Here is a 26,638-nt window from a genome sequence, read left to right on the forward strand (position 1 = left end):
ATGACTCATCATTACATGATATGTATATACAGTGTAATTTAAAAGTATGGATACACTCTGTTTAGTTTTTGGATAAAAATGGACGGATTGACCTCGCAACACCTTTCTAGGAAATAGAAGTGAACGTTTTAGTCAATATTACAATTTTACCCAATAAGAACAGTGGAAACTAGAGTTTTCTATCTCAACCCAGTACAAAATGGCAGCTCGTTGAAATTAAGTTAAAAGCATGATGAATACTGCTCAACCTTCACTACACAAAGATAGAAAAATGAAACTCAGGACACCTCTCTAGGAAACAAAACGAACCATTTCCCCAAAATGGGCTTTTTGGAGAGCAGTTTAACCCTCTCCCGCTCGCAAGGCATGAATCGGCACGGCCACCACATAGCCACTGCAGCTTAAACGGCACAGATCGGCACACACTGCTGAATCAACTAGAGCCGATAAGTGCTGCTCTCGAGTAGCAATATTTTGTACTACTACGGGTTGTTTGCCATCAGGAGACCATTTACTTTACTTTTACAGTAGATTTATTCCATTATTTTGCTATTTATATTAGTTGTGCGGAAACAATGGCGGGTTGTAATCCTACACTTCGTGACAGTGAAATCGATCTCATTATTAGTAGTGATTGCGACGATTCAAGTGAGTGTAGTGATGTACCAGAGCCTTGTGAAGTAGTTGGTGGCATTGAGGATGTAGTTCGGAGTGATCACAGTGGCAGTGGCAGTGACGGCGAGCCAGACAATGACCTTCACCAAGTAACTGCGCAACAAACAACCCCGCGCCACCAGCGCCCAGCTGTCCGTGTGCCCCCTCCATGGTCTCGTACAATCAACTTCATTGAACCAATATGTAGTAAAATAATTAATATATATATAATTATAGTTAATTGCAATGACAGAACGTGTGTAAGTTGAGGCGCCGTGTATTTTGACCGAGGGCGACCGGCAGAGCGAATTAATTGAGGTTAGAAGCACCGTGAACGCCTGGAAACAATGCGAGCGGGAGAGGGTTAAAATGTTAAAATGTAAAGTTACTGTAATACTAGTAATTACAATTACGTTAAGCAATGAAATGGCTAAAACTTACTAACCTGTGTTTTTTATATCAGATGTTCAAACTGCTGTTCCAGGACAGTTTTACAATGTCCAAGCCTGTTGTAGAAACCTGAAACGGCACGCTGTATGGATTCACACAGGATTTTTTGACTTTCCGCTATTATTCTGTTCCTAAGGTCATTAATGCACTGGGGTTTTGTTTTACAGACGTTATTTTTAATGTGACCCCACACAAAGTAGTCAAGTGGAGATAGATCTGTCGATTTTGGTGGCTACTAGTTTACCTTCCTCTTCTGCCTATCCAGCGATTTGGAAAAATATTGTTCAAATACTCGTGGACATGCAGGTTATAGTGTGGAGATGCTCCATCCTGCTGGAACCAAACTTCATTACAGTTGTTTGTAGCTACTCGGATAGCTGCATAAATCTGATTTTGTAACATTTCCTGGTATACTTTGGCATTAAGGTTTCCATCAATAAAAAAGGGCCCAACAAACTGATCCCTCACAATGCCAATCCAAACGTTTAATTTTTCAGGTGCAGGGTATGTTGCTCTGTCATCCAATGAGGGTTAACATCAGTCCATTAACGAGCGTTGTGTCTGCTAATGTTATCGTTTAACATGAAAATTGCTTCATCTGAGAAAACAATGTTGTTTAATCTAATTTTATTATTATCAATGTTCTGCATCATTATTTCTCAAAATTCTACTCGACGATCAAAATTGTCCTCACTTAGCTCATGAAGTAAATTAATTTTGTACGCTGATGTTTGAAATAGATATACCTAATATTCGAGAAACATTTTTTTTGAGGCATGAGGATCTTCTACAACAGACTGTAAAGCGTCAAGTGACAATGCTTCGTTTGTAGCCGATTTTGGTCGTGCAGGTTTGGGGCGGCCTTAACACTGCCTGTTTCCTGGAAACATTTGATTGTTTTTGAACTCCTAATTTAGATACAGGGTTTTGATTGGGCTAAGTGTCATTAAATAAATTCCTTACTTCATCATAAGATCTCACCTGGTCTCCGTAGCCTCGCATCGTCAGGATCATAATAAGCTCTTGTTCACTTAAACACTCCATTTCAACATAAAGTATCATAAAAACACTTCTTAACTTTGTTAATTCCAACCAGAAACTGAACATGACACTGGACTTCCTCAAAATTGAAAAGGGAGGCGTGCCTTGCAGCAGGTAATAACTGTAAAACAGGTTTGAGTTTGTAAGGAAAGTGGTTGTCTATTGAAGTTATTTACCTTCTGAATGTGGATGTTCACGTATTCCTCAATTAATTTTTAATTAATTTCAATTAGCTGCCATTTTGTACTGGGTTGAGATAGAAAGCTCTAGTTTCCATTTTCTTATTCTTTTATCAAGATCTTTCAAATGAGGTGTCACTCAATGGGTCTTTATATTTAAACATTTTGAGCTCCCCCCTTCCCCCCTCCAAATCCAATTTGTGGAAACGAGCAAAGTTGTAATAGTGACTAAAAAGTTCATTACTATTTCCTAGAAAGGTGTCTCGAGTTCTATTCCTCCATCCTTATCCATCAAAAACTAAGCAGAGTATATCCATACTTTTAACTCACAAACACACATGTGCACGCCCCCTCACACACACACATGTATTTAGAAATTAGTGTATTGTATGTTGCATCAGATAAGTAGCCATGGAAAACAGAAAGCATTTATTAACGAAGGATACTTGGTGAATTTTATATATTGTTTCTGGAAAGTGATTAATATATATGTTTTCAGTTATGTGTACGGACTGCATTCTATTTCTGGATGATTTCAACCCAAACAAGATTCCTTCATCTAATGGGAGGAAGTTCTACATTTCAAGCCCACGCATGGGCGAGTCCGAGGACATCAATCGTGCCAGAGAACGCTTCAAGAAGTTGATGAAAGGACTTGTGATTGGCGATAGCAAGCCAAGGTAAGTTTCGCATTGTTATATAGTTTGTAATGATCTAACTTCATTAGAATCAGGCAATTTTTTCATAAAGATAAAATAGTTTTGAAAATGTTCCATCATATTGTGTCTTTGAAAGTTACATGGGTACATTGAAATAATTTTACTGACAGTTACTTTTAAAATGTTGTGTATAAATTTTTATGGTTGGCAAAGAAATACATGTCTGTACACAAAAAATTGTTAGTTATTTTAAAAATAACATCTTTTTAATACAGTAGAACTTCATGTATCACCTTGTTTATCCTTATATCTGGGTTGTCCATATTGGTCTTACATAGGGCAGAGAGTCCAATTTTGTGAAGTTAACAATTTTTATTGAATTTATAACGTAATTTGTTTTTTGTTTAACATATGTTAAGCATCAGAATAATGCATACCAAACTAACAATATTGTAGTAGGTCTATGAGAGGTTGATAATTGCAAAGTTTGAAGATATAAATGATTGGGTTCAGACTGTAGGAATTGTATACTCTATTGTAATTGTATTCCATGCATTTTGCTCTTATCTTAACTAATTCGTAAAAACGATTACAGTAATATATATATATATTTTTTTATTTTTTGATCTGTTAATAACAGTTTTAAAACTTGATTGTTGATGACATCTTATGACAGAATAAACTTAAAACAATATTCCTTAAATAATTTTTACATTTTTTCTTCTGGTTCTGTGAAAAATTGTTACTGAGTATAATACAGGGTGAGCCAGTCAAAACCGGCGATTTTTAATGAGGTGTAATGACTTGACCTGCATATTGGAAAAAATCATTTAATACTAAAAATCTAAAGTACACAACTGGAAATTTAGTTTAAACTCACCCAAACGTGATTTACAGTTTACTTTTTAAAAATTGTGTCACTTAAGTGATGCCCATTAGAATTTAGACATTGATCCAGTCTTGAACGAAAGTTATCCATAGTGTCTCGGAGCATTCTCAAAGGAATAGCATTCACTTCATCACGAATTCGTTGCTTCAGATCCATTACAGATGCAGGTCGGGTTTCAAAAAACTTTTGCTTTTAAATAACCCCACAGGAAATAATCGCATGCGGAGAGATCTGGCGATCGTGGTGGCCAAGAAATGTCCCCATTCCTGCTGATAAGACGATTCGGGAACAAAGCTGACAGTTCATTCATAACCACTCTTGCCGTATGACTGGTAGCTCCATCTTGTTGGAAAAACGTTTGTTCATTCACTGGAAAGTTTTGAAGTGTAGGAACAAAAAAGTGTTGCAGCATATAAAGATAACGCTGTGAGTTAACTGTAATTGCATTCCCATTATCGTCCTCAAAGAAATATGGGCCAATTATTCCTCTTGACGATATCGCACACCACACAGTGACCTTAGCTGAGTGGAGAGGCCTTTCATGCATGGGACTGAGGATTTTCTGGTGCCCAATACCGGAAATTTTGTTTATTTACAAAACCCGCTCAGATTAAAGTGCGCTTCATCACTCATCCAAAGATTATGGATGAGCTCTGGTTCATCCTCAATCAACTGTAACATTTGCTCACAAAAATGCAACCGAACACCATAATCTTGTACGTTGAGAGCTTGCACCATTTGTAATTTGTAGGGATGATAATTCAAATCTTTATGCAAAATTCTTCTTACCGAAGTGAAGAAAATCCCTAATACTGTGCTATGGCGTCGGGCAGATCGACGTGGACTTCTTTCCACTGCTGTGCGCACTGCATTCACATTCTCAGGTGTTCGCACTGTTTTCATTGATCCGCCTTTTTTTTTGGTTGTTGAACCTGACGATTCAAAATTCTGAATCCAGCCTTTAATAGCGTGGGCTGATGGCACAGGAGCACGAGGAGGCAGGCGGAAATGACAGCGAAAAGCACGTTGAGCACCGACGTAACTTTCACCGCCAGTGTAAAAGGCTTTAACAGCGAACGCTGTTCACCGGACCAACGCTGTTCACCGGACCAACGCTGCATGGCGACTAAACTTCCCAGTAGGGAGGACAAGAATAGCGGTGACCTTCACTTCTCCCCCCTCCCATCACGCAGCCGGACTCGTCTACAAATCGCCCGTTTCACTGGCGCACCCTGTATGATTCACAAGTCAATATTTGTCATGGAATGTATGTGCAGACCTGAAGATACAATGACTGTGTCAGAGTGCTTGGGACTGAGCTACCACCGTTCACTGCGACATCACATGCTGTTGCAATATCCCAGGGACATATTGATCATCGACTTGCACATCAACCAGACTGTCGGCATCGTCACTATCGAGAAGACCATGACACCTTTTGTTCAGGTCAGTTTAACTGTTGCAGGGCTAACATTTTACTCACCTGTAGTCACTAGAGAAACTAGTTGTCTTTTTAACCCGATTATTTGCAATATTAGGTTGTAATATATTGTGTAATATGTATATAACATAACTGCCTGTTGTGGCTGAATAAATTACCATATCAGAATCTTTTTAAAGTTTTAATAGTAATTCCAAGCAGTTAAGATTATTTTTCCTGCCTGTTAGTTGGATATATTATACTTCCTAGAAAAACAGTTGAGTTCACCATTGACATTAACAAAAGTTTATATTTTAGAACATTTTCTCAAATTGTTAAAGATTTAAACCACACACAGAAACTTATGTTTATGCTCTTGTAAATCGTTATAAACGAGGTGTGCCTGAAGAAAAGTAAATATTAAGTTATTTTGTTTTAACACACAACAGATCTTAACACAACATTAAACGTTTACCAAACTTAAATTAGGGTGTTGTACTGTATTTTGACAAATATCAGTTAGGTTAAAAATTACTCTTTCATAATAAAAATTCTATGATTACTAAAAAGTTGTTTCAAAGCTAGTGGTCTTTTTCTAAGTTTTTAATTAACAATCTTGACATGAAATTATGAGTTGATTGAGTGATTCTTAAACAATCTAACTTTATTTAGCTTCTTTAATTAGTAAGGTATTAATTTATTTTCCAAGGAACTATTTTCAAAGTTTGTTTACCTTTAAATTATATTATAACAAGCTTTTTTTGTTGTTATGGAAAATGGAAAGATAATGAAGCATCTCCATGCTTAAAGGTTTTTGAATTCAGGGATACAATTTTAGTAAAAATTGGGATATATTCTAGTTTTTAAAGATATATAGACACATATTCAGATTTTTGGAAAAAAATTTAACAAATAAAGCAATACTTTATTTTCTAGTAACTGTAAATTGTTTTTAAGTACCTAACTGTAATATCGTTCTTACGATAATTAATTGTTAAATATTGACTATAATAGAAAGTAATACAAAATAAATATAGTTAGATCGTATCGTGTAAAATGAATAAATTGTGCTGAACATTTTGGACATGCAAAATAAAAACAAATTTCACATTATTAGGTATGTTCAAAAAGTAACGGGAATTTCCATTCAAAATAGACCCTATTAGATATTATGTACTTGTGCCAGCACTTCTTCCTATCCTCGAAACACTTCTCAAACTAGATCCTTGAGATACCCTTTAGCTCAGTGATGCATTTTTAATGTCATCTATTATTGTAAAACAACAGCTCTTTAAGGTTCTCTTTATTTATGGACATAAAAAAAACTTACATGGAGCCGCCATGTCTGGAAAATATGGGAACTGGGGCATCGTTACAGTAGCCTACTGTTGTTGGAAAAAAATTCTCGAAAAAGCCGTGAATTGTTTTGCCACAAATCCGGGTGTTTTTTCGGTTTGCTTCATGCAAATGGCGAATTTCCAGATAGTACTCCTTATTAAACGTTTGATCGTGTGGCAATAATGCACTATGTAATTAAAATCTAAAAACACAGTGAGCATAAACCTTCAAATTCAACTGCACTTGTCGAGCCTTTTTTGGTCTTGGTGATCCAGAATGCTTCCACTGGGATGATTGAGCCTTAGTTTCAATGTTATATCCATACCTCCTCACTTGTTACAACATGTTTCTTTAATTCTGCATGGTCATTAACTTCATTTAGTGACTCCTGAGCAACTTACATTCACTATTGTTCGTGTTCAAAATGCAAAACTTTTTATGAATTTTGATGCCACACATTTCATACTACAAGTATTTAAAACATTCTATGGCATGAGCCTATTGATTATCAGTGAAGTATGTAAAACAGAAATAAAAGAGTAAGTAAAACATCAGTGACTTACCAGCAGACACATCATAGGCCTTTGTTAACATTTCCCACACCTTTTTAATTTTTATTTCATTTTTCACGCAAAATTTGATACAGATTCTTGGATTTATTTATTTTTTTTTACACAAAAATTACTGAGTTCATAAAATAATCGGGAGTGCTGATAGCCGAGCGGTCTAAGACGTTGGACTTTGAGTCTGAGTTAGAGATAGCGCAGGATCGAATCCTGTGTGTGACCGGCCCTTTCTATCAGTACCATCGACCTTGTACTGTATCGACTCTCCCTCTTATTCTGCTTGATAAGATCCTCACACAGGCCAGTAGCCCATGAGGACGAGTAAAGTAAGGTTTAAAAGGGGATCGGCTTCTCCTTTAACAAAAAAAAAAAAAAAAAATATGTATGTCTAACTTAGCGGCTGCCACTGAAAAAGTAAACAATAAATACAGCTGGAAATTTGATTATACTTCAGGAGCCAACATAATACAACAAATCTTGAAAATCAGACTTTCCAAACCCGTGAAACTTAAAAATTCCTGTTACTTTTTTAACGCACCTTGTATATATCTAACATTAATTATAAGAAAATAAGCCATGTTAACTCTCGCAGTACTAAAACAATTGGTTGTTGATAAAATAATGTATTGAATAGTGTACTTACTGTTGTGGCTTGCATGTCCATTTACTAAAACAAATTATGTGATCATTGATTAATTTTTTTACCATTACGGCAATGCAATAAATGGACTTGTTAACAGTCTGCCATTAACTGAGCCTGGCATAACACGAGAAAATGTTCTTAACTAATTTTAATTACTAGCTTCAGTTAGATGTCAAGATATACATTGTCTTATATTCTAAAATTATGGTATTACCTCTGCATTTATATCATTTACTTATACTGTAATTGATTGGTACAAATTAGGTGATCCCAGCTAGACAACGAGATGTGTTGTACTGTCTACACGACTCTGGCAGTGTCAGTGTCAAGGTACGCAGGAAAGCAGGAGCTGCCACAGTGTTGGCCTCTCCACTTGATATGCCTGATCCTATCAACAGTGTGGGTAAGTGAATACTAAGTAAGTTTTGATAGAAGGTACAGGTGATCCCAGCTAGACAGCGAGATGTGTTGTACTGTCTACACGACTCTGGCAGTGTCAGTGTCAAGGTACGCAGGAAAGCAGGAGCTGCCACAGTGTTGGCCTCTCCACTTGATATGCCTGATCCTATCAACAGTGTGGGTAAGTGAATACTAAGTAAGTTTTGATAGAAGGTACAGGTGATCCCAGCTAGACAGCGAAATGTGTTGTACTGCTAGTGTGTAACTATGTTAATTCATAAACATAAAGACGACGAATTCATTTTAGTTTTATTTATTGTGTTATAAATTTATGACATAATTTGCTAACTAAAAAAGTCAGTGAAAACACATCGGTTAGTAGAGTGAAACGCCGCCTACCGCATCAGAATACGACGATCCAGTCAGAAATGGCAGCGCATAATGTACTTCACAATGTGTACCTAAAACAACCCGCCATTTCTGATTGGATAAACCTTTTGAGATGCGGTTTGCGGCGTTCAACTCTACTAAGTGAGCTCTTTCAAATGAGCTCTATCACTCGACCCATGCTTTAATTTAAGATTTCCATGTTTTCCTCTGTGGGCCGTCCCCCCATGGTTGGCAATGTCATGGTAATAGCAAGGAAAAATAGTTTACATAGCCATATGACACTGTGCAAAGTTTATAGATGTTATCTGCTATGGTTTGTAAAATATTAAGCCGTACCCAGACTTTTCAAACACCTTGTATATATATATATATATATATATATACAGGGTGATTCAAAACTAAACGGCAATCTATCGAGAGCTTATTCTATATAGCTAAAAACAAGTAAAAAAGTTCATATAACCATATGCCCGGAAACGCTTCGTTAGCGAGTTACGCCTAGCGAAAGATTTCGCCCGGATTTCAGAACCCTTGGTGAAGTCAGGCCGTATAAAAATGGTAAAGGTAGTTACAAAGATACAAATACGATTGGTTTTTTATGTTTTTATATCTGAAAAATTTATTAAAATTCGTCCCAGAGCTGTAACTGCAATACTTTCAGAGATATCTTACGTAAAACACAAGAATTGGTGCAAAGAAATAACACATTTTTGTGTTTAACGTAAGATTTACTTCCCATAAAATGTTAAATAAAGGTCATTTTTTCTTAAACAGATTTGTAGAACATTTAATTCTGAAAAGATTCATGTGAATTACTTAGGAAAAAAATTAATAATAGGTATTGAAATTTAGCTTTATTTAAAAATAAAACAGACGCACAAAAATGCATATTCTTATCTGCATAAAATTATTAACTAATGTTTAGGTTGTGAGTAACAGCTGATCATTTTATTCAACACTTTTTATCGTCATATTTTCTTTGCAAAGGTTGGCAATATCAGCTGATCAAACAATTAAGTTCATGAAGTAATATTTGAATAACCTTTATGGAGGTTTTTGTATTGTGGCGTGTGAAGATTGTATTTTGTGAGATCCTGTGATTATTTGGAAATATTTTATACAAGTGTATAAAATATTTTATTAAATATTTATTTTTAAAAATATTTTATTAAATATTTTTATAAAAGTGTATGTAATTATCTTAGTAAATAATGGCAGATAATGTAAATGGTATGTATTCGTTTGAAGAGTATACGGATATGATACTGATTTACGGCAAAGTTAACAAGAATGGTTTAGCTGCAGTTCAGGAATATCGTGATACTTTTTCCACATCGAAGAACACCTGATCGCAAAACATTTGAAGCTGTGGAGAGACGACTTAGAGAAACTGGTAGCTTTAAACCGAAAGCGAATAGATACTGGTCGTCAACGTAGCGCAAGGAACTATAATAATGAACAAGCAATAATAAATGCTGTAGAATTATCACCAACCACAAGCACCAGACGATTATCACGACAGTTAAATATTTGCCAGTCAAGCGTATGGCGGACACTTCATGAAGCACAGTTGTACCCATTTCCATATAACACGTGTTCAAGACTTATTACAGCAAGATCTTAATAAACGGAAAGATGTTTTTGCCGCTGGTTAAGAAGAAATTGTTTACGACATCAGTATTTTCTTCGGCGTATTCTCGTTACTGATGAATCCTGTTTTTACTAGAAATGGAATTGTAAATTTTCGTAATACCCATAACTTGGGCGTACGACAACCCACATGAAACTGCGACGAGGCATTTTCAACATACATTTTCAGTCAATGTATGGCTTGGTGTTCTGGGTGATAATTTGATTGGTCCATTTTTCCTCCCTAATCGACTTAATGGAGTAGCGTACTTAAAGTTTTTAAAAACAAAACCTGCCTACCCTCTTGGAAGATATTCCTGTTCAAAACAGAATAAATGCATGGTTTATGCACGACGGAGCACCTCCACATTTTTCTAATGATGTGAAAAACTATTTAAATGATACATACGGTAGACAATGGATTGGTCGAAATGGACCAGTAAAATGGCCACCACGTTTCTCCTGACCTCACGCCAGCAGACTTTTTCTTATGGGGTTGGATGAAGTCAATTGTTTATGTCAAAACGGATTAACACCATAGAGGAGTTTACGTAATCGCATTACAGAGGTGGCAGAAACTATCAAGAATGCTCCAAACGTTATGAAACGCGCTAGAAAAGAGTGGATTCGTCGTGCGAAAAACGTGCATTGCTAACAACGGAGAACACTTTGAGCAACTATTATAGGTGATTATTACAGTTTTTATAAAGGTAAATACATTTTATGTTAATGTTCAGTCTAGAATAAATGATCAGCTGTTACTCACAACCTAAACATTAGTTAATATTTTATGCAGATAAGAATATGCATTTTTGTGCGTCTGTTTTTATTTTTAAATAAAGCTAAATTTCAATACCTATTATTAATTTTATTCCTAAGTAATTCACATGAATCTTTTCAGAATTAAATGTTCTACAAATCTGTTTAAGAATAAAAATGACACTTATTTAACATTTATGGAAGTAATCTTACGTTAAACACAAAAATGTGTTATTTCTTTGCACCAATTCTTGTGTTTTACGTAAGATATCTCTGAAAGTATTGTATTTACAGCTCTGGGACGAATTTTAATAAAATTTTTTCAGATATAAAAACATAAAAAACAATCGTATTTGTTTTCTTTGTAAACTACCTTTACCATTTTTATACGGCCTGACTTCACAACAAGGGTTCTGAAATCCGGGCGAAATCTTTCGCTAGGCGTAACTCGCTAACGAAGCGTTTCCGGGCATATGGTTATATGAACTTTTTTACTTGTTTTTAGCTATAGAATAAGCTCCCGAGAGATTGCCGTTTAGTTTTGAATCACCCTGTATATAGCTAATGTGGTTATAGTGGATAATTAATTTATATTTATTTCTGTTGTGCTGTAAGACTATTACTTACGAGTAATGTATTTTAGTCGTAATAAACTTTGTAATTAAATCTTTTTTAGAAATAATCATTATTTAATTATTGTAGTTTCTTAGTATATATCTAGGAAAATATGAGATTAGTAATCCAGTTTATTTTGTAATAGTGAAGTTAAATAGTACTAAACAGGTATTTCTTCTATTACATTATTATTAAAAAAATACACTATTACTTTCAACTTCTACCAGTTTTACCAGAAGCTATTGATCTCAATTTCAGGTGGGCCATTACTACAGATCAGTAATCCTGATACATGTACTAAAGACCAACAAAAATCCAAGCACCAATCTTTGGAATAAATTATATGTTACCGTTCATAAGTGCCTAGTGTCTAAGCTGGAGTCCTCGTCCATCCCGACTTAGTATCTTTGTTGTGTAGAAAGCTCGCTTGGACAGTTTTGGATGCATTTCCAATAATATTATTTAGTTGAATAGAGTAAATTATGTGAAAGGTGTAAATATGTTATATGTTTACTTTTATATTATAATGGAGTGATTTTCAAGAAGACGTTCCAAAATTATAACAGGCTCACCCTCCATTTTAATACATTTAATGAGGAAAAATCTAGTTTCCTTTTCAATACCTGTGTGTAATTCACTTATCAATGGCTTTTGTAATGTTTATGTTGCAGATCACCAAATAACGTGCTATAGAGATAGTAACAAATAGTTAAAAGCATTAATTTTTTGTGATCTTTATGGCCAAAATGTATTACTGCTTGGTAGTAAAAAACTTATTTTGAGAAAATATGTGTTTGTGTCCTGCAACAGTTACATGCTATATCACATCGTTTTGATATGTGTAAAGTAAGTTATGTCTGCTGAAGAATAGTCTTTTCAGATGTGATGACAGGACACAGTGCAGATGTATTCTTGAGCTATGAGCACCGTTGCCAGAGTGAAGTGATCCGCCAGATGAAAGGTTCTAAAGTACTAGCTATCGCTTTGGACCCGATTACGGAGAAGAATATTGGTGAGTATTTCATTCTAATTCTCTAAAGTTTTCAGGAAATCATCAGATTTAATAACAATTGTGTTTACGTGGATGAGGTTAACCTTAATTTTCTTGATAACAAGTCATTGAGGATTATAAAGATTATGTAATGTAAACTAGCATCAATTTTCTTACAGTGAAGAATTCATAACATAGAAAGAAGCAATGGAAAAAAGGTAGAACAGGAAATAGGATAACAGGAGAAATTTCCAAAGAACCTTGTTACTTCTTTGATTAAAGTTTTTTTAATAGATGGTTTGAAAAAATTGTTCACTTTTGGATTATATTTAGTTGGTAATTGGTTACACCCTAAGCTCCAATTAAAATTTGGTATTTTAGCATAGGCATCCAATAAACATTTTTTGCCTATATAATTTTATAAAACTATATTATTACTTATTATATATGAAAGAACAATATATAGTTTAAGTAATTTGAAAACAAACACTCCAATAATACAATTTTTATTTGTGTGAGTGTTTGTTTTTAAGTGAATTAAAGGAGTCCAATAAGAAAGCAGCCTCTACAATGTAGTTGAAGTAAGTTTCATCACAAGTTATATAATATATATATATATATATAATACACACACATACATATATATATATATATATACATACATATATATATATATATATATATATATATATATATATATATATATATATATATATATATATATATAATGTTGTGGTAGGTCATATGAGCAAGTGCTTGGCTTGACCAAACAAAATCAAGCTAGGCCATAAAATATTCAAATTACCAAACATTGTGTTTTTCTTGCAGTTTTGAGATTAAGTACTAAATAGTTATTTAATGTAGCAAATAAAGAACAACTATTAATAGAAAGACATAAACAGGAAGTCAAATACAAATATGTGCATAGATTGTGTACATGTCTATAGCAAGTACGTTATTAAGAGAAAAATATTTACTACAACATATTCTCATTACAATAGGAATAGAAAGAAATTCATCACAAACCTAAATGTACCAAAAGATTACAGCCAAAACATAGCCTATCACACACAACTGTAAATTGTGCAACACATGATCGTGTAACATTTTAGTTATAATAAAAACATCAGTTGACTGTTATAAATAAAAAATTTTTGCTGACTAGATTATACAAAATAACTAAACAGTTTAAAACATTACTGAAATGTTTATTGGATAAAGTAATACGAATCTAAACTATTTATAGCAGGAAAAACTTAAAACTAATGTCGGACTGAGTTTGGCAATGGATTGGAATGGGACATTTGCGATGTTGGACTTAGTTTGCTGATAGAGAACAAAAGGTTACTTTAACATTTGTCATTGTTAATTGGAATAAAAACAACTGAAAAGCAACAATTTGGGAATTAGAATTTGCTCTCTGTCTCAGATAATAGAAACTAAAACACAAGGTAGAGATTGATTAACATTTTAATAAGCACATTAAACACTGGAAAAAATTGTATGAAACCCACCACTGAATAAAATAAAATAAAAAGAACAATTTTTTGGTTGGAGATTGGCAGGAACGGATTTAAAATGTTGCCCAGTTGCATCTTTGTTCTTGCTGCAATATTAGGCCAAGCTTTATTGTGAAGGAAATTGCCACCGCTAGACACCAGTCCTTGTTCATGTGATGGTTTTTGAATAGCTTTGATAAGGTTTCACAGTACTTCTCAGCATTTACTGCTGTTCCTTTTGGCAGAAAGTCTTTAAGAAAAGAGCCTTTCCGGTCCCAAAAAACTACGGGCTTAATTTTTCTTTTCTTTAAGTTCTTTGCTTGAATTTTCGTGCTATCCTTAGTTTGAATGATCGCACTCAATCAATTGATGTTTAGTCTCTAGATATCAACTTAGTATTGATCCCAATATTTGTCTAACATTTCGAGTAATTATATAAACTAAAATAAGCTTTTAAAAGTGAATATTTTGGTTCACGAAAACCTTTACTAAAAAGTAAAGTATTGCTTGCTTTCAGTTCTTCTGCTCGGGTCTGGTAAGTTGGTACACCTGGAATTGGACACCATCAGTTCTGCCAACCTGGAGGATACCCCTCTCTGTCTCAGCCAGATGTTCAGACCAGCCTATGATGTAAGAACTAATATTTAGATTGTTTTGTCGTCATTCATGCATTGTATACCTAATTTTGTGCAGCTATAGTGGTCTGTTTTTTATTTTTATTTCATTCAAACACTCTTTCTTTCTGGCACCAAACACATACATTGCACAGTTGTATGGGGTTATATACAGGGTTTAAAAAAGTTCCACATAGCCTTGATAATTCCTGAATGAATACATGTAAATCCTGTAAATACATCATTACTGCACGTATAAATCTACTTTTTGTAGATAAAAAAAAATCATCATGAACACAATATGTATTAAATAAATACGAGGGTCTTCCAGAAAGTAAAGAACGATTGCGCATCACGGGCGGCGCAGTTCCCCCACCACCGCGGTAGATAGCTTGTTCGTTAGCCACACTTCTGCCTCAGTGTGAGCTGAGTAGCGGTAACGTGAGGTCACGTTTGCGTCTCCTGTGAAAGTTTAAAATGGCGGCGTTAATTGAAAATCCCGCCAAGTGTGAACTGCGTAGTATGATACGGTTTCTGAATGCACAGAATGTTCGACCTATTGAAATTTATAGGCAAATTAAGGCAGTTTACGGTGACAATGCGATGAACGAGTCATCAGTGAGAAAATGGTGCATTCAATTTAAGGAAAGTCGAACTAATGTGCACGACGAGGAACGAAGTGGAAGGCCGTCACTCGTTACTGACGAGTTGGCAGCGAAAGTTGATGGAAAAATTCAACAAAACCGTCGTTTCACTTTGAGTGGTCTAGTGGAATTTTTTCCACAAATTTCAAGGTCGCTCGCTTTTGCACGAAATAGTGACTGAACGTCTTGGTTATCAGAAAATGTGTGCTCGTTGGGTGCCTAAGATTCTTACTGATGTCCACAAGACTAAACGGATGGGAGCAGCTCTTGAGTTTTTGACTCAGTATGACGAAGAAGGTGATGCGTTTCTTGACCGCATCGTAGTAACGGGTGACGAAACTTGGGTTTCCTATCGAACCCCGGAAACAAAGCTCCAGTCAATGGAATGGCATCACTCGAATTCACCAACAAAAAACAGGAAAGAAAAACCAAATTTGAACACCAGGAAATTGATGGCAACAGTTTTTTTGGGACCGAAAAGGCCTAATCTATGTGGAGTTCATGCCGAGAGGCGAAACAATCAACTCAGAGGCCTACATCGAGACCTTGCATCGGCTTCGCCGCGCTATTCAGAACAAACGACGCGGAATGCTGTCGTCGAAAGTGGTGCTGATCCACGACAATGCTCGGCCTCATTGCAGTGCACGAACCAAAGCAGAACTCAATTCTTTCAAAATGGCAAATCTTCGGACACCCTCCGTATAGTCCAGATCTGGCTCCGAGTGACTATCACTTGTTTCCAAAGTTGAAAGTGTTTTTAGGCGGAAAAAACTTTTTGGGTGACGAAGACCTCAAAGAAGGAGTAAAAACGTGGCTTCATTCCTTGGCGGCAGAACAGTATAACGTCGGTATAGAAAAACTGGTGCCACGCTACAACAAGTGCCTTGACAGTTCCGGCGATTTTGTAGAAAAATAGAGTAAGTTTATAAGTATTTATAAATAAATTTTCATGCTCTTATCTTTTGTTTTTATTGACTTATAACAAAACGTTCTTTACTTTTCTGGAAGACCCTCGTAAAATAAACATGTAAGATTTATTAAATCAAAGATCAATAGAAAATTCTATATTATTTTCATTAAGATTATAAAAATAATTTTCAGAATTTACTTAACATAATTCAAAGTAGTGATTTATCTTTATTTTCCACTACGCAAGACAGGAAAGATGAATATCAAAATCACATACATCTAACTATTTTAAAAATAAAAAAAGTACTTTATGTATTTAGTTTTGTGATTTGTCTGATGAAGACAGCCTTACTATTGAAAGGCCTCGCAGAATAATAATTTATACAATATTGGTTGTTGCGATTTTATAATATAGTAATTAAATAAGAAAAACCAATATAAGCTCCATCTTGAACATAGACACATCTAGAAAACAAATATGATAAAGACCAAAATTGAATAAAAATTAAAAAAAAGTAATATATCACAAACAATGCTTTGTTTTTTTGACAATTTTTAGTTAAGGAGGGGGGGAGCATGTCACCAATATTTTGTATATTCCAAAAAGTAAGTCATATTGACGTAATGAAATTCCTTAAGTTTTCTTTTTTCTCAAGATTCAAGATTTTATTCATCATTAAACATACAGTGATGCAATAGATTTCGTCAATAGCAATATAACACAATTTTACTTTTTCATTGTTTGTTGAATTCTGTTTGTAACTACTATATTTAAGTGAAAATTAAAATAAACATAGAATAACACAACAAATAGTTACAACACTATATAAACTACACTGTAATATTTGTAGTATCACTAGATATAAAGGGAATATGTCTTTTTTAAACATTAGCTGTTATTGAACAATTATTTAAAATTGGTTCTCTTGTCTTTTCAAAATTATTCATCTTTTGTCCATAATAACAATAGTATTTACTTGTTGTCGGCTTTCAAATTAAAAATACATCCTTTTGTTTTAATAACTCATTTACAGTGTAACTGTGTTTATTGAATATTGTATACCGAAGATTTTGCTTTCATTTATAACTTTTTAGAAACATGAAGAATAAATCATCATCATCAATCATCATCATTCATCATCATCATCATCGTCAGACGTTTTCCTGTTCTCACGGGTCGTCGTCGTACCTAGCCTCCCTCCACATTTAGTCTATCCATCCAGGTCTCCTCTTCATCCACCTGTCATTTTCTGTAAGTCCCCCCTTCTCTCTATGTCTTTCCACACTTGGTCCTCCCATCTTCCTCTCGGTCTTCCTCTTGGTCCTTCTTCCTCCTTCCTCCTTCTCCATTGCTAATCAAGGCATTCTACTTATCCTCCCATCCCTACTTCACATGCCCCATCCACTGATAATTCTTCTTCCTTCCATTGTCTCTTGCAGTGAAATACTACCTTCATCATTTCTCTGGTTATTTCGTTTCCATTATTCTATCTCCTTATCTTGTATCTTCTCTATCCCTCTTAAAAATCTCATTTCCTGCAGCTTGCAATCTGCTTAAATCATTTTTAGTCCACACCACCGTTTCTTTTTTATTTTTTCTTTTTCTTTCTGCTCCCATATAATAAAAATTGGTTGGAAATAAGATTTATACAATCAAAAACTTTTTGATTCTTTACCAATGTATCCCAATTCCACAACAATCATCTTCCAACCATATTGAAAAACTTTTCCACTCTTTCCATATTCCTGTTTCCTATCTCTTCTCTTATTGTGCCCCGATCTGTTATGATACTTCCTAAATAACAGAATTCCTTCACCTTTTCCAAGTCTTTTTCCCTTCAACAAACACGGTCCTTTGTTAGTCCATCCCTTCTTCTCTACTTTCATTACTTTACATTTTTGTATGATATCATCTCTCTAAACCATATTTTCTTCACCACTTTTGCCCATTTGTTTAAACCTCCTCGTTCTAACTCTTCTTCCCTATTTTTCCCATATCATTATGTCATCCGCATATGCTATTGTCTTAAGTTCTTCTGCTCCTCTGGGTTTCCTTTTGTACTTCCAGAATAATTATCATCCAATATAATATTGAAAAGGAAAGTGACAATATGGGGCGTCCCTGCTTACTCCTCTCTCTGTTTTAAAAGTATCTGTATATTTTTCTTCAATTCTTACCCTGTTTCTTAACATAAGCGTAACAGGTTCTTTATTTTTATCTACTATTCCGCCTCACGCAATCCTCTTCTTTCTCCATTACTCTCCCATATCCTTTCTCTCATACCTTATCATATGCCTTTTCATGTAGGTCCTATAAACGCCACATTGTATCTTTTCCCTATTCCCACCTCTTTTCTAACACTTGTCTCATCACAAACATAGCATCCACCTTGACCTACCTTTCCTAAAATCCACATTGCTCCTCTCTTCCTGTTTCCTCCAGTTACTGGTCTGTAATTTTTCTGCCAACAGTAATTTTTCCATAAATTTTTTTGTTGTGTATTGCACAACAAAGTTATTCCCCTGTAATTCTCGCATTTTTGCTTAATGCCTTTTCTTAAAAATCGGTACTATTTAATCCCATTTTTCCAGCTCTTCTTGTATCTCTTTTCCTTCCATCAAAGTATAGTAGAAGTAACCCATATACACGACTCCTAATTGCTTAGTTTTCTATACATCTCATCTAAATCCTTCTAGAATGTAGCTTGAACTTTTCTACATACTTATTATCATGACCTTTTCGTTATCATTCTATATCCCTTTTTACGATCTAATCAATGTCCCATCAGAACTGTTGAGTCTGTTAAAAAGATTTCATTTCTCTATGTGGCGAAGCGTCTGATGACCAAGTTCATAACCAGTTGTATGATCCTTCATAATAGCGCTTTGAGACGTTGTGGTCTTCATAAAGATTGAGCAAAACAAAAATTTTGGGAAATCAGACCACCAATTATACAGAAAACTTTACAGTTCCCAATCCTACAATTCCAAATATTAATATTGTCTTGTACCAAAAATACACAAACAGTGAAATGTCTGAATGCGGTCCCATAGTGTCAAGACATGATTAGACTCAGTCCAACGCTATTTTAACATTATCACAAGTGGTTGATCAAGATAGCACTCAAAATTTGGGACACTATGGGACGCATCTTCCATGTTCCTAGTGATTTCGTTGCAAGAAAATAGAATATGCGAGTTTTAGATACAATACTATCAGTTGTGAAAGACACTATTGAGTAGAAAGAAGACGAATACAGTGTAATAGTCCTTTTTTTTCGACGGTAGTTTCACTGTATTTCTAATGTGATCCAATTATGAGATACGAGAATGCAGCGTTAAATGAAGTATTGAATTGTGTTTTTGCTTCCCTATAAATTTACAAAAGAAATAGTTTTGCCACTCGAAATATGTCCATGTTACATTCAAACCTGTGTATACCGCAATACTCATAATCACCTTCAGTTTCAATTCATAAAGAATCACCTACTGCGCACCAACCCCCAAATCGCGCTCTCGATGCAGTCCCATCCAGTCAATGTGTCACTATCTCACTCCTCCATTTCAGTGCTACTCCCTATTGCAAAAATGATTTATGAGAACACTTCAAAAACTTTTGAAACCTCTTCCTTCATTTTCGGCTAAAGACAAAGTGATTTTATACAATCAATTTATCCAAGAAAGTGGATATCTAGATACTGTTGATGAAATCTTTAGTTTCAATATTCTAATGTTAAAAATTTGAAAACCTACAATTGGAACTATAATCTCCTACCCTCAATTGGTTTGTTTACCCTTACCATTAAATTTACATACGAAAATAGTTGAGCATGTATATATTCCAATAGTATACCATTATGAATATACTGTGTTTCAGTAATAGAAACCATACTACAAATTATTGAATTGACATTTACAGCAATGGGAAATCCGACGCTATATAAATAGGAGTTTAATTTTGAAACTACGGCTAAAACGAAGTCTAACCATCCCCCTCAACAAAAGTAGAGCTAGTGATGATCAACTCTTTGCAATGATTTACAGACTTTTGAATATCTCTACCACTAAATCTATCGTACCGACATTAAATGTTAGCTTATACGAAACTTGTCAAAACAAATTATTATTACCATTTTTAAAATGAGTAATTAGAAAACCATTCAAAATTTGAATTTGACATTTTTTGTGAACGTGCATGATAGATTTTATTAATCTAACCATCCACCTCAACAAAAAAGAGCTAGTTTCAACTCAATGATTTACAGATTTTGAATACTCCTCTATCTAATCGGTACCATATGTTATTTATAAAATTAATTTTTATTACAAAAATGTAACATTTTGATTAATTTGTGAAGTGCCTGATGATGGAATCTTTGATTTTCAGAAAGGCCTTGCACAAAATAAAAAATCTATATTATTGGAAAATGTCGTATTCTTTTAATCTAGTGAGTACTACAAATAAATAGTTATTCCAATGCTCCAAGATTCTACATACACTGTAATAGTTTTAACATAAAAACATAAATTATTAATAGATTAAAAGACGTACTATATGACCACTATATTTAAGTGAAAACTAAAACAAACATAGAACAACTTTATAAATAGTTATAACACTATATAAACTAAACTGTAATAGTTTTAACGTTAAAAACGTAAATTATTAATAGACTAAAAGACATACATTTACAAATAAATAATTAGACAACAGTTAACAACATAAAAAACAATAAACTAATAAAATTTGAAACAATGAACAATGAATAAGCTATATATATATATATATATATATATATATATATATATATATATATATATATATATATATATATATTACATCAACATTTATAAAAATACATGCATTAAACTATCTTTATCTGCAACTGTTAAAAAATTATCAGGTGGTGGATTTTTACCACACAATATGTCAAAGAAAATATTGTTACTGCTATTGTTACCAATAGTTGACAATATTGCACGAATATGTGTACAGGAGAGATGTGTAGTGCCGCCGTTGCGACTGATGACTACAGGACTGCTGAGTGCTGTGGCTAGTCCGCTCACTGTCATACGGATGTGTCCGCCACTCACCACTCGCAAACCGCTCTCATTACAACCCCATCATGGCGGGGGGTACGCTCAGTGGCACAGTACAGGTCAGATGTAGATCCCAACCTTATTCTTATGAACTAGGATGAATGGAACCACACATTTAACTGTAACAGACTTTGCCTCAACCCTTTGGAGACTGCCAAAAAATTAGACTATTTGAAAAAAAAAATACTAGGCTTATTCGAGCTATTTTGTATAGTTTTATCAGTATAATTGTAACCTTGTAATGCTTATAAATAGAATGGTAATTTTGTTGTTGATGTATTCCTTATGATATCCTCTTTCAGGTCATATTAGTACAATATGTTTATAACCTTTTAAAAATAAACAATATGTAATAGGAAGTAAGATTTAAATTTTAATATTAAATATTTTAAATTTACAACGAGAATATCTTTTTAATGTATAGTTAACTTTTTCTGTAATTTTCTTAGTTATTCTACTAATAATGGACAAACTATCAAGTAGACGGAGTTTGGAGACTAGCTTCCAATGAAACAGTCTACAAAAATATAGAACCCATTACAAGTATAATTAAAAAGAAACGAATATCATTCCTGGGGCATTTGTTAAGAACACCTGAAAATAGAATTAGCAGGAAAATAGTAGAAAAACTGTGGTATAGTAAAAGTGACATTAAATGGATCACAGAATTAAAGGAAGATATGAGAGAGTTACAAATTACAGTAGAGGATTTAAAACACAAGACAAACACATTGAAGATATTGAATGACAAACACTCTACACTACAGCTGAAAAGAAACAAACAACGAATAGGAAGAGTGGTTCCGGAGGAGGAAAGGAAATTACGCTCGGAAAGGATGAAGAAATATTGGGTGGATAAAAGAAGAAAGACTAGAAAATATAAAGTGACTAAAGTGGTCCAATGTAGGCCATAAAATTATAAATAAATAAATAAATAAATAATGGATATATTATTTCCAAATTTCAGTCCAATATATAACATTTCGCAGCATTTATAACTTCATTATAAAAAGTTACTAAAATTATAATCTTTGCAAATTCTATAAACTACATAGAGTACCAAATTTAATATACAGTATTTCCTTTATTTTTGTTTATAAATATTATTATGCTTTTATCATAAGAATGTGTTCTCTAGTTGTTTGCTTCAGAATCTAGCACTTACAAAATTCTATTATTGCTACATACACAACGGATCTCATTTTGTTCTCCAAATGGTTATTAATATGTTCTATCCACAAGAGAAATCAGTATTCAATATCAAATTGAATCTGTATTTTGATATTTGCAGTCAGCATCTTATATATTAAAATATATTGTAGAATAAAAGGATGAAGTGGAAAATTTATGAAACCAATTTTGAGGTAGTTATAATAATGTTACCTAAAAGTGTCAAAAAAAAAAAAATTGTTACTATTTTATTTATTGTTTTTGAATTTACTTTAACCATTTGAATGTCCTGTTATTTTGTAAGAACTTTGTTTTAACACCAAAGCACAGAATTATGTTATCTATGTGGAATTATTCTTTATTTGGTTTAAAAGTTTATTAAAAACATAAAACAATGTTGAAAAATTAAAAAGTATGTTTAACACTAAGGAATAATGACATTATTGCTGTAGAATTTAAAAAATATAAGTGCCAGTATGTAAAAAAAAACACTGAAAACATTAAATTAGATTATTTTATGAAACTGTGCGGGTATTATAAACTCTAGATGAAGAAAACAGTAAGAAGTAAAGAAATAAAAATTTGGTAAAAAGTTAAACTATTTTACAATTTTAGTACTCCAAGAATGAAATCATCTAGTTTTGTATCATCTGAATTAGCCCTGATAGTCATAATAATTTACAAAAATTTATTTTCAAATTTCAAGAACAAACAACTCATTGTAAACTAATAAAACCACCTTATAGACCAATAAACTAATAAACTTTATAAACATAGAGTGAACAGAAATGTCAAAGTTAGAGTATAAGGCGCAAGTCAAGGTGCTGGTGGGCTTACTTGCTATGAGTGTTGGCACTTCATAAAGTACGGCAAACATGGTACAAAAGTAATACAAAAATATTTCATAATTATTTACTCCCTGTTGGTTTCTTTGGTGGGAGTTATAAAGACTACTATGCTTGTGAGTTAATGGGCTTATGGCATTTAAAGAGTGAATTATTGAAGTATTGTAGATGATTGACTTACTGTGGTTATAACCTGTGATAAAACAACTAATCACTGAATAAACTTATGATTTTTCTCACTTAGTTGCAATTCTAATGTTACAATTGTGTTTTGAAAAGTTAATAGTTCATATTATTTTATGTTTGTTTATAAAAGATTAATAAATAAATATAGGAGTTTATACCACATATATACACACACACAGGAATCCATACAAGAAGAAGAACATACACCCATATAATTTTGATAACTTACAATAAACATATATAAATTAATAGATTTTAAAATTAAGAAAAACTAGCAACCTATTTTAGAGTTAAAATTAACATAAAACAAATTATCATACATATAAGATAGAAATACATAAAACTATTGTAAAATTGAATCATCAGATAAAAATAAAATAATTTCTTTAGACCAAATACCACAGAATACATTAAATCTTAATATCAAGGAGATTGTTATGCAAAGTAAGTTTACAACACCTGGAGTTATAAAGTGAATTTAGATCAGCTGGTGACTTTACAATAATGGAAGTTTATTCTTTTGAATGATGGCTTAATAGGAGACTGAGAAGAAGCATTTCTCATCAAAGTTAATAAACATTTGAGTTATTAAATACGGTAATACTTTTATTATTTGTTTTAAATTGGTGAATCTCGATTTTTGAATCCAAGAACAGAAAAGACATTTACTAGATGATGAACACTTGAATATTGGATGACAACCAGAACTCTGAGATCTGCAAGGATTACCACTACCAGTATTAAATCTACACTTAAGCCGACAAGGATGATTGGAAGATGAATAAGTGTCAATGGAACATACAAAGTAAAACTGGATTTGAACTCAAGTAAGATCTACCCAATTTATGATTCCAAATTTTTCAAAATTTAAACCTATTTTTGTATAAATTCAAATTTAACATGTACCTCAATTTTTCCTATGTTGGATATAATTTTTTGTATGTGCCCATGGCAGTATAATCCACAAAACCCTGTATGTGACAAATAAACTCAATAGCAATTATTGTAAATCAAACGTTTATTTATTTATATCAATAGCTAGTTAAGCAAGGGCAAAGTACGGGTTAAATAAATAAATAAAGCAAAAAGATAAATTTAATAATAATAATAAAATTATACCCTGAATTATATTGTCTTTGTTGTAGCATATGGTTAGAAATCTTAAAAATAAGAATTGTCCACCAGTCTTTAAGTTACGAAGTTGGCATTTTAGAAATAAGGGAGCATAGGAATCCAGACTTAGCTAGTGGATAGGTGACAAAGACACTTAGCTAGGTGGATAAGTGGATAGGTGTAGCCTATTTAATCTAAACGCTAGAACTACAAATATTTGTCTTAAAATGTATTTATCAGCTTAGCTGGTTTAGGCTTGTTCACAATATGCCATATTTTAAATTAAATTCTCTGTTACAGATTTACAACATGGCAACAGGTATTATTGAAAAAGAGTTGGCACTACACAACCAACCAGTGAGGTTAGTGTTTACTTTTGTTATTTAACATTACATAATTTAATTATTTTGGAAGCCTAATAGAATTGTGATTAATTACTGTAATACCTTATTTGCATGTATGGTGTAAGTGAAAGTTTGGATAAGACATTTTGAATCACATTTTTTACTCCAATATAAGCTACTTTTCCAAATTGGACCTTATATTTCATTAAAAGAACTTTGCCTACATTTTAGGAATAAAGGGGTTTCCTATGAGAGGTTGGTCAACTTTGATGCTATTTTTTACTAAAGTGAACAACATTCTTGTTATTGTGAAATATAATCCCACAAATGTATTCTTTGAATAATTTTTAAGTGAAGATTACGGAAAGACAAAACGAAAAATTATAATAAATAAAACACCTTATGGTGAAGTCAACGATTAATTAGTCATGTAATGTGACGGACAATGAAATATTAATGTGTATAAGCAGTACCCAAGTAGTGAGACATATGTTGCTGTAGCAAATTTGTACAAACCTTGTCAAAAGGGGGTATAAAATACTGACATACGTTGCAGTGGTGAAAACATCATTAATCAAGGGGTTTAACGCATCACATATCCATGGCCATAGAGTGGACGGGGCTGACCAGCTTTCTGTCATTTGCATTCTCCAGCCAGACTGGCAAGGTGAACAATGAGCTGCTTCTCTCTGATGTGCAGTGCTGAGTCTGTTATTCACAAGAACTAATCGCATGTCCAGAGGCATAGAGTGGACCGGGCTGACCAGCTTTCTGTCTCATTTGCATTCTCCAGCCAGACTGGCAAGGTGAACAATGAGCTGCTTCTCACTGATGTGCAGTGCTGAGTCTGTTATTCACAACTAATCACATGTCCAGGGGCATAGAGTGGACGGGGCTGACCAGCTTTCTGTCTCATTTGCATTCTCCAGCCAGACTGGCAAGGTGAACAATGAGCTGCTTCTCTCTGATGTGCAGTGCTGAGTCTGTTATTCACAACTAATCACATGTCCAGGGGCATAGAGTGGACGGGGCTGACCAGCTTTCTGTCATTTGCATTCTCCAGCCAGACTAGCAAGGTGAACAATGAGCTGCTTCTCACTGATGTGCAGTGCTGAGTCTGTTATTCACAACTAATCACATGTCCAGGGGCATAGAGTGGACGGGGCTGACCAGCTTTCTGTCATTTGCATTCTCCAGCCAGACTAGCAAGGTGAACAATGAGCTGCTTCTCACTGATGTGCAGTGCTGAGTCTGTTATTCACAACTAATCACATGTCCCCGGGGCATAGAGTGGACGGGGCTGACCAGCTTTCTGTCTCATTTGCATTCTCCAGCCAGACTGGCAAGGGTGAACAATGAGCTGCTTCTCTCTGATGTGCAGTGCTGAGTCGTTATTCACAAGTAATCACATGTCCAGGGGCATAGAGTCTGACCAGCTTTCTGTCATTTGCATTCTGGCAAGGTGAACAATGAGCTGCTTCTCACTGATGTGCAGTGCTGAGTGTTATTCACATGTCCAGGGGCATAGATGGATGCTATGTCATTTGCGTTCTCCAGCCAGACTGGCAAGGTGAACAATGAGCTGCTTCTCA

The 26,638-nt window shown here is 33.9% G+C and overlaps 1 protein-coding gene across 1 annotated transcript in view; it reads left to right on the forward strand.

Moving 5' to 3' along the window:
• The window catches only part of LOC124353272 (WD repeat-containing protein 11-like), a gene marked incomplete at its 5' end in the record, with an annotated part of 36,732 nt that overhangs the window by 7,045 nt on the left and 3,049 nt on the right, over positions 1-26,638 (forward strand). Inside the window, 9 exon segments of the mRNA XM_046803199.1 lie at positions 2,824-3,004; positions 5,150-5,318; positions 8,104-8,244; positions 8,275-8,419; positions 12,512-12,643; positions 14,639-14,751; positions 21,285-21,389; positions 21,391-21,447; positions 25,003-25,064. Coding sequence (XP_046659155.1) covers positions 2,824-3,004; positions 5,150-5,318; positions 8,104-8,244; positions 8,275-8,419; positions 12,512-12,643; positions 14,639-14,751; positions 21,285-21,389; positions 21,391-21,447; positions 25,003-25,064 — 1,105 coding nt within the window.

This window comes from Homalodisca vitripennis, chromosome 1, assembly GCF_021130785.1.
Source record: "Homalodisca vitripennis isolate AUS2020 chromosome 1, UT_GWSS_2.1, whole genome shotgun sequence".
NCBI lineage: Eukaryota > Metazoa > Arthropoda > Insecta > Hemiptera > Cicadellidae > Homalodisca > Homalodisca vitripennis.